The 13,392-nt window shown below is 45.2% G+C and overlaps 1 protein-coding gene across 1 annotated transcript; it reads left to right on the forward strand.

Moving 5' to 3' along the window:
* Positions 1-7,726: 7,726 nt before the first annotated feature.
* Positions 7,727-11,347, forward strand: LOC116823985 (calcium homeostasis modulator protein 6). The gene is made up of 2 exons (XM_032778966.2): positions 7,727-8,275; positions 10,284-11,347. The coding sequence occupies exons 1-2, from the start codon at positions 7,745-7,747 to the stop codon at positions 10,701-10,703; spliced, it is 951 nt and encodes a 316-aa protein (XP_032634857.1). The 5' UTR covers positions 7,727-7,744; the 3' UTR covers positions 10,704-11,347.
* The last annotated feature ends 2,045 nt before the right edge of the window (positions 11,348-13,392 follow it).

A 13,392-nucleotide genomic window follows, 5' to 3' on the forward strand; every position in this document is an offset into this window, starting at 1 on the left:
AGTTTTGCTTTCTAGATACATTACTTGGTGGAAGCAAGGGAAGGGGTCCTGTTCTGCTTGGCCTTTGGGCACTGTGCCCCCTGCACACCCATGTAAGTACTAGACACAATCTGGCCATTGTTTTATTGAAATGAGATCGGATTTAGAGAGTAGTACAGAAATCCAATGGGCAGAGTTTGTATTTCCTGAGCCGTTACAGAATGTGCTACGCGACCCCTATCAAGAGGTCAGTAAAAGCTGGAGAGAGCATTGTATGTGTTTATATGTAAGCATACAGTATGTGATACAGCATGGCCAGAGGGCAGCATGAGAGTGTTAGCAGGGGGCCTTATTCCCTGCCAAGGACGGAAGATTTGCTTTAGACTAACTAGAACACCTGACTCCAATTAGAGCACCTGACTCCAATTAGAGCACCTGACTTCAGTCATGTGATAAAAACCCCTGCTTCAGTCAGACAGGGTGGGAGTTGAAGGAGGAAGGTTTGATTGGAGCAGAGTGCAGGTTGCAGAAGTTGGAGAAGAGAAGAGTTTGATAAGAGAGAAATAGAAAGTTTGGAGGAGTGCTGCGGTGGATTGTGAAGTCCAGAAGAAACCCTAGGTAAGGGGCACCAGGCTTGTGTAGAAGGGAGGCAAGAAGCCCTTCACAAACTGAAGGGTAGGAGAGGGACGTAACCCAGGGGAAAGAGCCGCTAAGTCAAGTGGTTCACCACAACTCTCAGGGCCCCTGGGTTGGGACCTGGAGTAGAGGGCGGGCTCAGGGGCGGTATAAGGGCAATTTTCTTTTTTTAGCACACAGCTTGGGTCAGTGTTAGTCACTGAATTAGGGAGTGGGGCTCTTTCTAATCCTTGTCGCATTAGTATGAAATACCACAGAGATCCCACAGGAGGGTCCTGTAAGTCCACAGCAGCATCAGTTGCCGTCTTCCTGGTTCCACCTAGACTTTTCCTGATGGACAATGTTTAGTGTTACTTTTTTCATTTCTTTTAATCATTATTTGGTATTAAGTAAGCAAAGATTTGTCTTGTTTCCGACAACACTGAAAACCAAGCTGAAATATGTCTGCACATGCTATTCTGTTTAACTGCTTCTTGTAAATGTAAACCTTATATTTTTCTCTGTTCTCTAAGGCCCCAGTGAATTCATGTATACATGAATCCATATTCTCTCTGATTTTATGTATGAGAGAAATGCAAGAAGCATGAAAGTAATTAACATGACCTAAACTCCATATTCTATCTGATTTTACATATGAAAGGGATGCGAGTAGCAGGAAATTGATTAACATGGCCCAAATTCTGTGAGAGGAATGAAGGAAATGACTGTGGTATTGTTCTTCTCTCCTTCTGACCCCAACAGATTGCATGTTTGGAGTTTCATGGGGTTTGGGGTTATAAATGGCCAGAAGGAAAGTTATTTATTTTCCTTTTCCCAGCAAGTTCACATTACCAATAATTTCCACAGGTTTCTTCTGTGCACAGTTCCAGTTCCGTAAGGGAAAGAAACAAAGGCAAGGAGGCATGGTAGCATGACTCCAAGTATATGTGCCTTGAGAATGCCCCAAAATCTGCTGGAAGGATTGGGTGAAATTCTGTGGCCTGTGTTATCTAGGAGGTCAGACTAGATGATCATAGTGGCCCCTTCTGACATTAGACTCTATGAAATTGGTAAACTCCTTTTCAGTTCAGATGTAAGCTTTTAACTTGTGGCAGTAGAATTTGAGCTCAGATCTCCACAACTGAAAAGCTGAGTGGACGAATTCACTGAGTTAACTAGTCTTTTCTTCTACCTGGTCAACACGTCAGTGCGCATACACACCCTGACCCACTTTTATGCTGTGAAGAGAGTAATGGCAGAGTACTTCAAGCGACAAACTGTTAGGTGAGTACAAGGTGTGTGTGTGAGGTAACAGATGCCCCTGGTGGTGTTCTATTGCTGCATTTCCATAGCATGTAGTAGAACTAGATAAATTCATGGAGGATAGGTCCATCAATGGCTGTTAGCCAGGATGGTGTCCCTAGCCTCTGTTTGTCAGAAGCTAGGAATGAGCGACAGGAGATGGGTGACTTGATTACTTGTTATGTTCATTTCCTCTGGGGCACCTCGCATTGGCCACTGTCGGAAGACAGGATACTGGACTGGATGGACCTTTGGTCTGACCCAGTATCACCATTCTTATGTGTACTTCATTTCTGCACCTGAGTGTATGGCAGCCTGCCCAGAGCCTCATGCTCACACAGGGAAGCAGCACTCATTTTGCTTAATGCAGTTTTCTGAAAGTTTCTGTTGAAAATCACTGGGAAATTGTCCAACATTTGAAATCAAAGCTTTACAGTGTTAAATTATAAATGTGACTCTAATGACCTGATTTTTCTGTCCTTATGCCGGTGGAACTTCAGTGATTTCAATGTCATTACTCTGGACTTACCCAGAGATAAGTGAGAGGGGGAAATCAGGCCTTGAGAGCATCGAGCTGTTGCAGCTGTCTCTCAATATTGTGTCCTGAGTCGCATGTGGAATCCGGAAAGTGACTTGTGAGGAACTAATTTTCTCTCTTTTCATGTAGAGGGCCCCTTGAGAGGATGTCATTTCACACTCTGTTTAAGAGAATAAAGGACTGAGGCCTGTTTTATGTGACAGATTTAATGTTTATTAAACTGTAATTCATCCCCCTCACACTCCAAGAAAGCTTCCATGAGTACTGGTAGTTTGTTTCAACTGCTCACAGAGAAATACCATATTAAAAAGCAAAGAGAAAGCGAGAGAGTTCCTTTAATGCTGCAGAGCAGGACTAAGCCGAGAGGTTCCAGGGAACATACAATCACCATTTTTTAGCATAGTAAAATAGACATGACTGGAGCCTTCCTGAAAGTCAGCCTTCCTCCTGTAGCTGTCTGCCCCATTGTTGAGTGCTTAATGGTAGACTGACAGTCATTCATGGTTTGTACACTGTAATTATCCTTTTTTCTCCATTTTTGCTGTCATTGTGGGGTATAAATCCTATAGAGCCTTGAGTACTCAGAGAAAGACCAAAACCAGCGTAAAAGCTGCAGAGCCACTGTGTGAGGAGGCCAAATCAGTGGCGACCCTGGTAGGCAACACTGAGATCTACAGTGAAGCAGAAGGAGGTGAGTGAGACCTAGTCTACACTACGCGTTTAAATCGATTTAACGCTGTACCCGTCCACACTACAACGCCCTTTATATCGATATAAAGGGCTCTTTAAATCGATTTCTTTAGTCCACCCCGACGAGAGGAGTAGCGCTAAATTCGATATTAACATATCGGATTACGGTTAGTGTGGACGGAAATCGACATTATTGGCCTCCGGGCGGTATCCCACAGTGCACCACTGACCGCTCTGGACAGCAATCTGAACTCGGATGCAGCGGGCAGGTTTCCTGTTTGCCGCGTGGAGTTGATCAGCACGGGTGGCGATGAGTTCAATGCAAGAGCTCCAGCATGGACCGTCGGAGATTACTAGATCTGATGCTGCTATGGGAGACATCTGTTCTATCGAGCTCCGTTACAGAACAGAGATCAAGCGTTGACAAATCTCGTACACAGTGCTGCTACGAACGGAAGCCGGACTCAAATGGACGCTATGGATTGGAGGGGTACTGGGACTCCCAAGGAGGAGCGCTATCCCCGTCAAGCGGTCTCTGAGTTTGATTCTTGTGACTCCCAATGTCTGCAGGTTCAAAACACGTGTCTTGACATGGTTCAGGAGAATAGCTCCTCAGTTCCCCCCCCTCCACCACACGTTGAAAGAAAAAGGGAAAGAAACATTCTTGACTTCTTTTCAGTGTCACCCTATGTGTACTGAATGCTGCTGGTAGATGCGATGCTGCAGCAGTGAAGAGCAGTATCCGCTCCTCTCCCCCTCCCCGACGGTGGTAAACGGTACAATATGACTGATACCATTCATCGCCATCAGCCTGTTAGTGCTCCTGGCTGGCTCAGTGAGGCTGTGGGGGCGCCTGGTCGGAAAAATGGGAATGGACTCCAGTAGATAGTACAGAACGGGCTGCCTAACTGTCGTCATCATAGCAACTGGGCTGAGCTTCATCAGCCCCCCTCCCTTTCCTGTGTAAAGAAAGATTCTGTACTGCCTGGACTGTCATAGCCCTGGGAGGCTGCCTCCCCTCATTTTATCTCACTAAACAAGTCTCTGTTTCTTATTCCTGCATTCTTTATAACTTCATGACACAAATGGGGGGGGGGGCGGGGACACTGCCACAGTAGCCAGGAAGGTTGGGAGGAAGGAAGTAACGGGTGGGGTTGTTGGCAGGGGCACCCCCTGTGAATACTGACACAGAGCAGCTGTGCTCTGATACCACTGGTCCTCCTAATACACTTGCCCCTTATTCTAGGCAGGACTGACTCTATTTTTAGAAAACCATAAGGAGGATTGACTCAGTCCCAGTGAGTCAATTCCCAATTTTGCTTTTGCGTTGCGCCCCCAGCCGATTTCAGCCAGGGGGCACTCATGATAGCAACAGACAGTACAGAGGGGGAGAGATAACCGTCATCTCATTTGCCAGTTTTCTCCGGCAGTAGACGGTACAGAACGACTGGTAACCATCTCTGCTATCATTGCAAAAGCAAAGTGAATGCTGCTGTGTATAGCGCTGGAGTATCGCCTCTCTCTTCACGGCATCCAGTACACATACGGTGCCGGAAAAAAAAAAAAAGCTGAACGGGCTCCATGGTTGCCGTGCTATGGCGTCTGCCAGGGCAATCCAGGGGGAAAAAACGGCGCGAAAGAATTGTCAGCTGATGTTTTCCCGGAGGAAGGAATGACTGACGACATTTACCCAGAACCACCCGCGACAATAATGATTCAACCCAGAATTCCAAGGGGCAGGGGAGACTGCGGAACTATGAGATAGCTACAGAAGAGCTGCCCACAATGCAACGCTTCAGAAATCGACGTTAGCCTCGGAGCATGGACGGCACAACGCCGAATTACTGTGCCTAGTGTGGCCGCATGAAATCGAATTTATAATATCAGTTTTATAAAACCGATTTTAGCTAATTCGATATTATCCCGTAGTGTAGATGTGGCCTCTGACTCAGTCTGAGCAGAGAAGCAGAAATTTGCGACAAAACCAAGGAGGCTATGCAAAATTCAGAGCACTTGTGATACAGTAACCACACTGTTAAATGTGATTATTATGAAACCAGATTATGACATGCTAAGACCAGCCCCGGGCCAAACTACAAGTCTAATTCTGCAAAAATATTACTGCTGTGCACACATCTCACTACTGTGAGTAGTACTAAAGCAATCACAACTAATCCTAGTGGAAGACATCAAGCTTGTTACTAAGTAGGGTGACCAGGAACATTTAGTCGAAAGGGATCCTGGCGGCTCTGGTCAGCATTCCTGACCGGGCCGTTGACTGTCTGGTTGGTGGTGCCACACGGAGGGGCTAAGGCAGGCTCCTTGCTAGCCTCCGCGCTGTGCAGCTCCCAGGAAGCAGCCAGCATGTACCAACTCCAGCTCCTATGCGTGGGGGCAGCCAGGAGGCTTCTCAAGTTGCTTGCACCTCAAGCACTACCCCCGCAGCTCCCATTGGCCGGAAACTGTGGCTAACGGGAGCTATGGGGGTGGCGCCTGTGGATGGAGCAGCACGCAGAGCCACTTTGCCACGCATCCACGTAGGAGCCAGAGGGGGGATGTGCCGGCTGCTTCTAGGAGATTTTTGAGCTAAGCGCCACCTGAACCCTGCACCCTTGACCCCAGGGTTGGGGCTTCCCCAGCACTGATTCCACCTCCCACCTTCTAAACCCCTCTGTTCCAGCCTGGAGCACCCTCCTACATGCCAAACCCCTCATCCCCAGCCCCACTCCAGAGTCCGCACCCCTACCCAGAGCCCTCACTCCCCCCACCACATCCCAACTGCCTGCCCCAGCCCTGATCCTCCTCCCACCCCCAAACCGAACATTACCAGCCCCACCCCCGAGTCTGCACCCCCAGCCAGAGCCCTCACCCCACACACACACATCCCAACCACGTGCCCCAGTCTGGAGCTCCCTCCTGCACCCTGAACCCCTCATTTCTGACCCCACCCTGGAACCCACACCCCCAAATAGAGCCCTCACTCCCCTCCCGCACCCCAGCCCTCTGAACCAGACTGGTGAAAATAAGTGAGTGAGTGAGTGAGGGTGGGGAGAACGAGCGACAGAGGGAGAGGGGATGGTGTGAGCGGGGGGCGGGGCCTCAGATGAGGGGTGGGGCAGGGTATGGGGCAAGGGTGTTTGTTTTTGTGCGAATAGAAAGTTGGCAGCCCTATTAATACGTGATTGCTAAATCAGGATCTAAATTCTAACCATTGTTTTGTTGGTTTTTGTTTTTTTAATAAAAAACATATTTTAAGGCAATCTACAATACATATAAGGATCTGTGGACACATATGTCCAAACCAAGCTTGCTAAAGCTTTGGCACATTTCTGAGACATACTAGAGATCCAGCCTGAAGTGCAAGCCAACTGAACTTCAATCATATCAGACAATAACCATGTTGTAACTGAGTCCCCCAACCCAGATATACATTTAGTGTAGGCCTCTTATGCTGAGAGTTACTGGTGACTGTATCAATCACAAACTGCTTTGAATCTGAGTATAAACACACCCTTCTTTTATCAACTGTCAGATGAGTTAACCAGGACCTGAGACAAAAGAGGGTTGTGGATGCCCTCAGGAGTTTGGCTGAGAGAGGGTTTTACTGAGTATTGTGTGTGAGACGGGTGGGTGTGGACAAAAAACCTTCCTAAAAACATCCAATTTTGGGAGGGGGAATTTCAGCCTCCTCTACTTATAAAGAGTGATGCAGAGTAAAGCAAGAAAGCCAAACAGTGTCCTGTGAGCATAAGGTATAACCCTGGAGAAGCTGGAGAGAAACTTTTTGGGTCTGGTGTTTGCTAAAGAGGCTTGGACCTGAAAGCTAAAAAAAATTGCTCCTTTTGTTATTGATTCCTTCTGCATTCAGGAACACAGGACTGTGGACATCCTTTGCAAATACACAAAATTGCATCAAAGAAATAATATCCTATCCCCAATGTCTCCTCTCAACTGGAATATTACCAGGGCCCTGAACTTTGACACTCCGGGCCAAAAGGGGCAACACCTCAGTTTAGATCTCAGCATGAGCTAAAGCATATAGTGAGACTGTGATATAGTTTGGCTCCATCTAGCCAGAGGCCAGACCAAAGTATTCTATAACTAGAGTTAGTCGAACAATACAAAAAATATTTCATGATGTTTTTGTTTCTATTTTATTTCCTTTTTCCTTGACATTTGAATTTTTGACAAAAACCTTCCTAAAAACATCCAATTTTGGGAGGGGGAATTTCAGCCTCCTCTACTTATCAGTCACAGCCAAATTGATCAGCCATTGTGAGACTCAGGCATTTTGGGGAAAGTATATGTAAGCTTTAAAGAAGCAATGATGGTGGAGTGGCAAAAATAACAATAGCAGTGTGGGTTTCGTGTCCTATCTGCCTGCTGTTTCCTGTAAGTTCAAAAATGCAGAGGAAATGCTCAGTGGGTGTTTTCAGATGTTTTCTCCTACATTGCATCACCTTCACTAGACCAGGAGAAAGCGAAACCTTTCTGTCTGTTTGTGAGAGTTGTGGGAACTAGAGACCTCACATCCTCTTCCTTTTGTACACACAATCCAATGAGGTTTCATCCCCCTCAAAGGCAAGGGCACCAGGCAGAGTGCAGCAGCGGGGCCAGGAGATGGAGAAGTTTCGCACTGTGTTGGATTTCTGCCTCAGTCACCAGAAGGTGCTCGGTTACAGCGCCGTGTCCCTGCTGACCGCGGGCAGCGAGCGTCTCTTCTCAGTCGTGGTGTTCCAATGCCCCTGCAACTCCTGGAACACGCTCTACGGCTCTGTCTTCCTGCTGGTGCCTGCCCTGATCCTCTTCCTTCTTGGCTACCTGCTGAACGTCAGGACCTGGCGGCTATTCACTGGCTGCTGTGCCCCAGGCAGGTGTTGCTGCTGCATCCACAGGAGGCGCTGCTGGCGCTACTTTAGGGTGCTGTGGCTGATGACAGTGAGCGCTGCTGTGGCCCCGCTCACCTGGATCGCCGTGGCCCTGCTTGGGGCCAACATCTATGAATGCACAGCAAGTGGGAGCAGCCTGTTGCAGAGGCACTTGTGTCAAGGCAGAGGGACCCAGTGCCATGAGCAGGTGGCCAGAATACCCTGTGGTGGGACTCTCTCCCAAGAGGCACAGACATCTGTGAGCCTTCGGGCTCAGTCCCAGGTATGGTCTCTTCCATCCTTTGATTGATCCTATTGGCTCTTGCCCCATGGAGGCGCAATGGACGCGGAGTGATTTCTGGAGAGCTGGAGAGGCAACATAAGTAGGTCAGTTAAAGTAGGTTCTGTCCCTATAGGTGCCACTTCAGCTTACTTATGCTGATGTGATGGCCTAGGGATGCAGCCTCAAGACTAGGATATGAAAAATAAATTTTTGCACTTATGTAGTTAGCAAAATATTCTAAACTGGCTAAAAGAAAGGTAATCTATTGTTAGTTGCATCTCCCACTGCCGTCTGTATTGCTTTCTACCATTTTGGCCTGCTGTAAATCTGAGGAGATTGCTTCATAATGATGTCCATGCCTTTTCCTTTGAGGCAAGTTGAGAATAAGCCTGCATGGGCAGGGAACTTGACTGGATGTCACATAATTGGGCTTTCCCATCTGTAGATTTTCTACCCATTTCAAAAGAGATGTATTTTGAATTTCTCTTCTCTTTTTCTACTTCCTTGCTTCTCTTTACATCATGAACCCTTTCAAGTTCAGTTCCTATGCATAAGAGGCAGCTGATGTTTATTTAAAATCTTTCATTATAGCAGAGAATTAGCATTTGAAAAGGATGTATTGAGGGTCTGACTGTGGGGCCCCCAAGTTTGAAATCACAGTCAATTTCACACTCATATTCCAGAAATAGGGTTTAATTTTTGTTTCCCTGAAAGCAACGTAGCTATTGACTGTGGAGAGCTGAAAAGGAAGAATGTGTTTGTTTCCCCCTTCCCCCTTTTTTATGATGTAAAAAAGAGGCCTACAAGGTTTGGGGACTCTTTTGTTTGTTCTTGTTTTAATTTCTCCTGTTTTCTTCCATTAGAAATCCAGGTTTGATCATCTCCTCTTTTCATTAGAAGACTATAAGACGTTGACTTCAATAAGAAAAAAGGGTGTATCCTTAACTGGAGTTTGCTAACTAGAGGCAAAATCCCAGTGAAGACATGGCAGTTAGTAGTTTTTGCATGAGTAAGCAGCTCAAGTTAATTACTCAGTTCCCCCAGAAGCAACTTGTGTGAAAACGAAAGACTGCCTTGTCTTCACTAGGATTTGACCTTGAATGAACTAACTCAAGTTAAGAACACACCTTTTTTCCCTAGTGAAGATGTGGCCTGTGGTTGACTAGAGAACTAGAAGGTTTGTGAAGTCAGGAGAACCATATAACTGAAGTCTAATTAGTTGAGATGGGAAGAGATTTTTAATCAGTTAGTTTAACATTCTTTGTTTTTTATCAGCACCTGTTTAATTCAAACGTGTCAGAGAAAAGAGTTGTCAAATTAGTCAAAGAGTTAAACACACTGGTCTTTCAAGTACAGAGCTGGGATGGGAAAGGTACCAATCCATATTTGTAAGTCATGCAAAAAACCTGGCAAAACCAGGGGAGATAAGATCGGCAATTCCTGATATTTCTATGGTAAAAAAAAAAACAAAAAAACAAAAAATAAACCAAACAAGGAAAAGGTTAGACTCTTATTATTTATTATTATTATTTTTAATCAGGTCTTTATAGCTAACTAAAAAGCAGAAAGGGATACACACCCATTTTTTCTTTGATGGTCACCTTTAAATATAATAAAAATACATTGGCTTTTTTACTTGTAAGACTCAATCTGTGGGAGGTCTTGTAGGAGAGTGGACACTATTAACGTGTCCCCAGTCAGCATTTACAGCCATTTCCAACAGAGTGTTGGCTAGAAACCTGAACCCGCCCACAGTCAGGATGGATTATTCTCTTCCAATCCCAAAATCTCATCCCAGGCCCTTGAAGTTTAGCAGACTCTGCTGGGATTGTTCACATACATGGGGCACCCATTGTCCACAGACAGCACAGTGCGATGGGCTTTTCCAGCAGTGACCACTTATTGATCTCCTGTCTAAAACAATATTAAACTGCATATTCTTATCCAGGAACTTTTGATGCTCCTAATCATTTGAAACCTTCATTGATCCATCTATATGTTCCCCCAGGTGCTAGGCTGGATACTGATAGCAAGCATCATGGTTTTAGTACTGACTGGCACATGCATCAACCGCTGTCGTTCTCCAGTCAGTTTTCTTCAGCTGAGGTTTTGGAAAATCTACTTGGAAAAGGAACGGGAGGTTTTTGAGAGGAAGGCCACGGAGCATGCAACCAAGCTGGCAGAAAGGAACCTGAAGTGCTTCTTTGAGTTCACTGAGCCACAACCATTTCAGACCCCCAGCAACAAAGACTGGCAGCAGATCTCATCCTTGTATGCCTTCAATACTAAAGGACAGTATTACAGCATGATACACAAATATATTAGTGCAAACAGAGGCACCAGCATCAGATCTACTGAAGAAGATGTGTTTTCTCCTGCTCTAGGATTTGTGGATGGCACTGATTTTAATGAAACGAGGACATTATAATGAAATAAAGAAATTCTATTTTTGTAGCATGGACAGTTATGTAATTCTGGCCATATAAAAAGGGTCTCGTTCTATGCACTGATCTCTTGTTAACATCAATGAGAGTTATGTGCAAAGTCTTCAGGAGAAGATAACCCATAAAGTTTGCAGCATTATTTTTAATGGATTTTCTTACTTTTACTTAAGTGGCTTTAGTAAACTACATATTTCTGGGTGGTGGTTTTACAATATTTTTATCCCTTTGACTCTTTCAAGTTATAATAATAAATAGCTTAAATCCCAACACCAAGGACAAGTGTCAGTGCTGTTTTGAAATATTACAAAGCACTTACTAGAAATATATATTAGCTAGTCTGTCAGCTCAGAACATTTGGCAATTAGAGTTGCAAGGCCAAAGTTTTACCCTTGTCATTGCTTGCCAATCAAAAACAATAATACTATATATTTTTTAAATTAAGAAGAAGTTTTCTAGGCTTTGAGCCATAAGCAAGTTCCCCACAAGCATACAGAGAAAGAGGGAATGTTGAGTGTGTCTTTGTGTCAATGAGCTGGTGCATTCTGATGAATCACGATCGAGAAGCTTGCTATTAGCACTGAAACAGAGGGTCACACAAGCCGTTAATGTGCAGCAATAGTCAAAACAAGTTAACAGAATGTTAGGATCCATTCGGAAAACAATAGATAATAAGACAGAAAATATCATAATGCTGCTGTATAAATCCATGGTACACCCATGCATGCAGTTCTCATGGCCTCATCTCAGAAAAGCTATATTAGGATTGGAAGAGGTACAGAGAAGGACAACAAAACTTATTAAGGGTATGGAGCAGCTTCCATATGAGGAGACATTAAAAAGACTGGGACTTTTCAGCTTAGAAAAGAGACTATTGAGGATGGATATGACAGAGGTCTATAAAATCATGTCTGGCATGGAGAGAGTGAATAAGGAAGTGTTATTTACCCCTTCACATAGCGCAAAAACCATGGGTCACCCAATGAAATTAATTGGCAGCGGGTTTTAAACAAATATAAGGAAGTACTACTTCACGCAACACACAGTCAACCTGTGGAACTTATTGCCATGGAATGTTGTGAAGGCCAAAACTATAATGGGGTTCAAAAAAGAGTTAGATATGTTTGTGGAGGACAGGGCCATCAGTGGCTGTTACTGAAGGTGGTCAGGCTTTCCCTAGCCTCTGTTTGCCAGAAGCTGTGAATGGGCGACAGGGGATGGATCACTTGATGATTGTCTGTTCTGTTCATTCCCTCTGAAAGCCCTTACATTAGCCACTGTTGGAAGACTGGATTCTTCCAAAGTCTGTCTTTAGTCTGCAAGCTATCTAGCAAAGGGTCATCTCTTCAAATAATATGTAGTTCCTATTATGTTGTGAACATTCAATAAGTAATAACTCTAAATCAGTGGTTCTTAACCTGGGCTGTACTCACCTCGGGGGGTGGGAGGAAGGTTCGAGATTCCCTTTCTGGGGGTGTGAGACATGCCAGATTTTTTTAGAAGGCAAATCATCGAAAACACAAATTAAGCACAGGCATGTAAGTACAACTACTTTGTTTCATCAAACCTATATGTGTATTAACATTATACATTTTTTAACAATTCCTGTAATATACAAACAAAAATATTTCTAGGTTTAAGAGGTGCGAGAACATATTTTGATTTTTGATAAGGAGTACGAGAACATATTTTGAGAACCAGGCTGTAGTAAAGGTTAAGAACCACTGCTCTAAATAATGACCCAGAGTTAGGTTGGCTGGACTGAAATATGCGAGCATTACTATTTGTGTACAAGCAGAACTGCACCATAGTAGTGAAATTAAAAACTTCCTTTGTGGTAACTTCAGTTCTACTTTACAACAGTCCGAGTTGGTCAGAGATTGCAACATAGTCTACTGAGTTGCTCCACTGCTAGTATCATGCTGCCCAAAGATCGATCTCTAAGGTCTGAATGCACAAAATGAGTTCATAGATTCATAGACTCTAGGACTGGAAGGGACCTCGAGAGGTCATCGAGTCCAGTGCCCTGCCCTCATGGCAGGACCAAATACTGTCTAGACCATCCCTCAAAATGGACTCAGGCACCTAAGCCCCAGTCTTGGGACCACTGTGATGCACAAAACTCCCATTGAACCCTGTAGAGGCCTAAACTCACTTGATGCCAAAGTTTTTGCAATAAAAGTTCCCTGGGCACCTACGTTTCTGCCTCTGGGTATGCACACTGCTGCCTGCCTCTAGACACCTGTATGTCTGTCTCCCGCCGAAACCCTCTAACCTGCAGACCAATTCACAAACTGGGGAAGATAGGCATTAGTTCACCTACATCATCCTGGGTGGGGCCCAATCCAGTAGGCAGCCTGAGCAAGCCAACTGGATCAGGGCCCTCAGGTGAGTTCCCACAAAACAGCAGGGGGAAGAATTAAAGTGTCATTTTGACCGGGGAGAGAGAGAGAGAGAGCGCACGTGTGAGAATGACTCTGTAGCCTGGGGATTAAGGTGCTTAGGGGCAGACGCAGGATCCAGTGCTCCCAACTCCCGTGACTCTTTAATTAGAAATACCAAAGCTTCAATGAGAGATGAGGGAGCTCTGCATCAGAGATATCCATAGCCCAGCAGCGAGAACACTCACTGTGGGTAACAGACCCCATTCAAAGCCCTTCTACCCATCAGGTAGAA

Source organism: Chelonoidis abingdonii, chromosome 3 (genome assembly GCF_003597395.2).
Source record: "Chelonoidis abingdonii isolate Lonesome George chromosome 3, CheloAbing_2.0, whole genome shotgun sequence".
NCBI classification, from domain to species: Eukaryota; Metazoa; Chordata; order Testudines; family Testudinidae; genus Chelonoidis; species Chelonoidis abingdonii.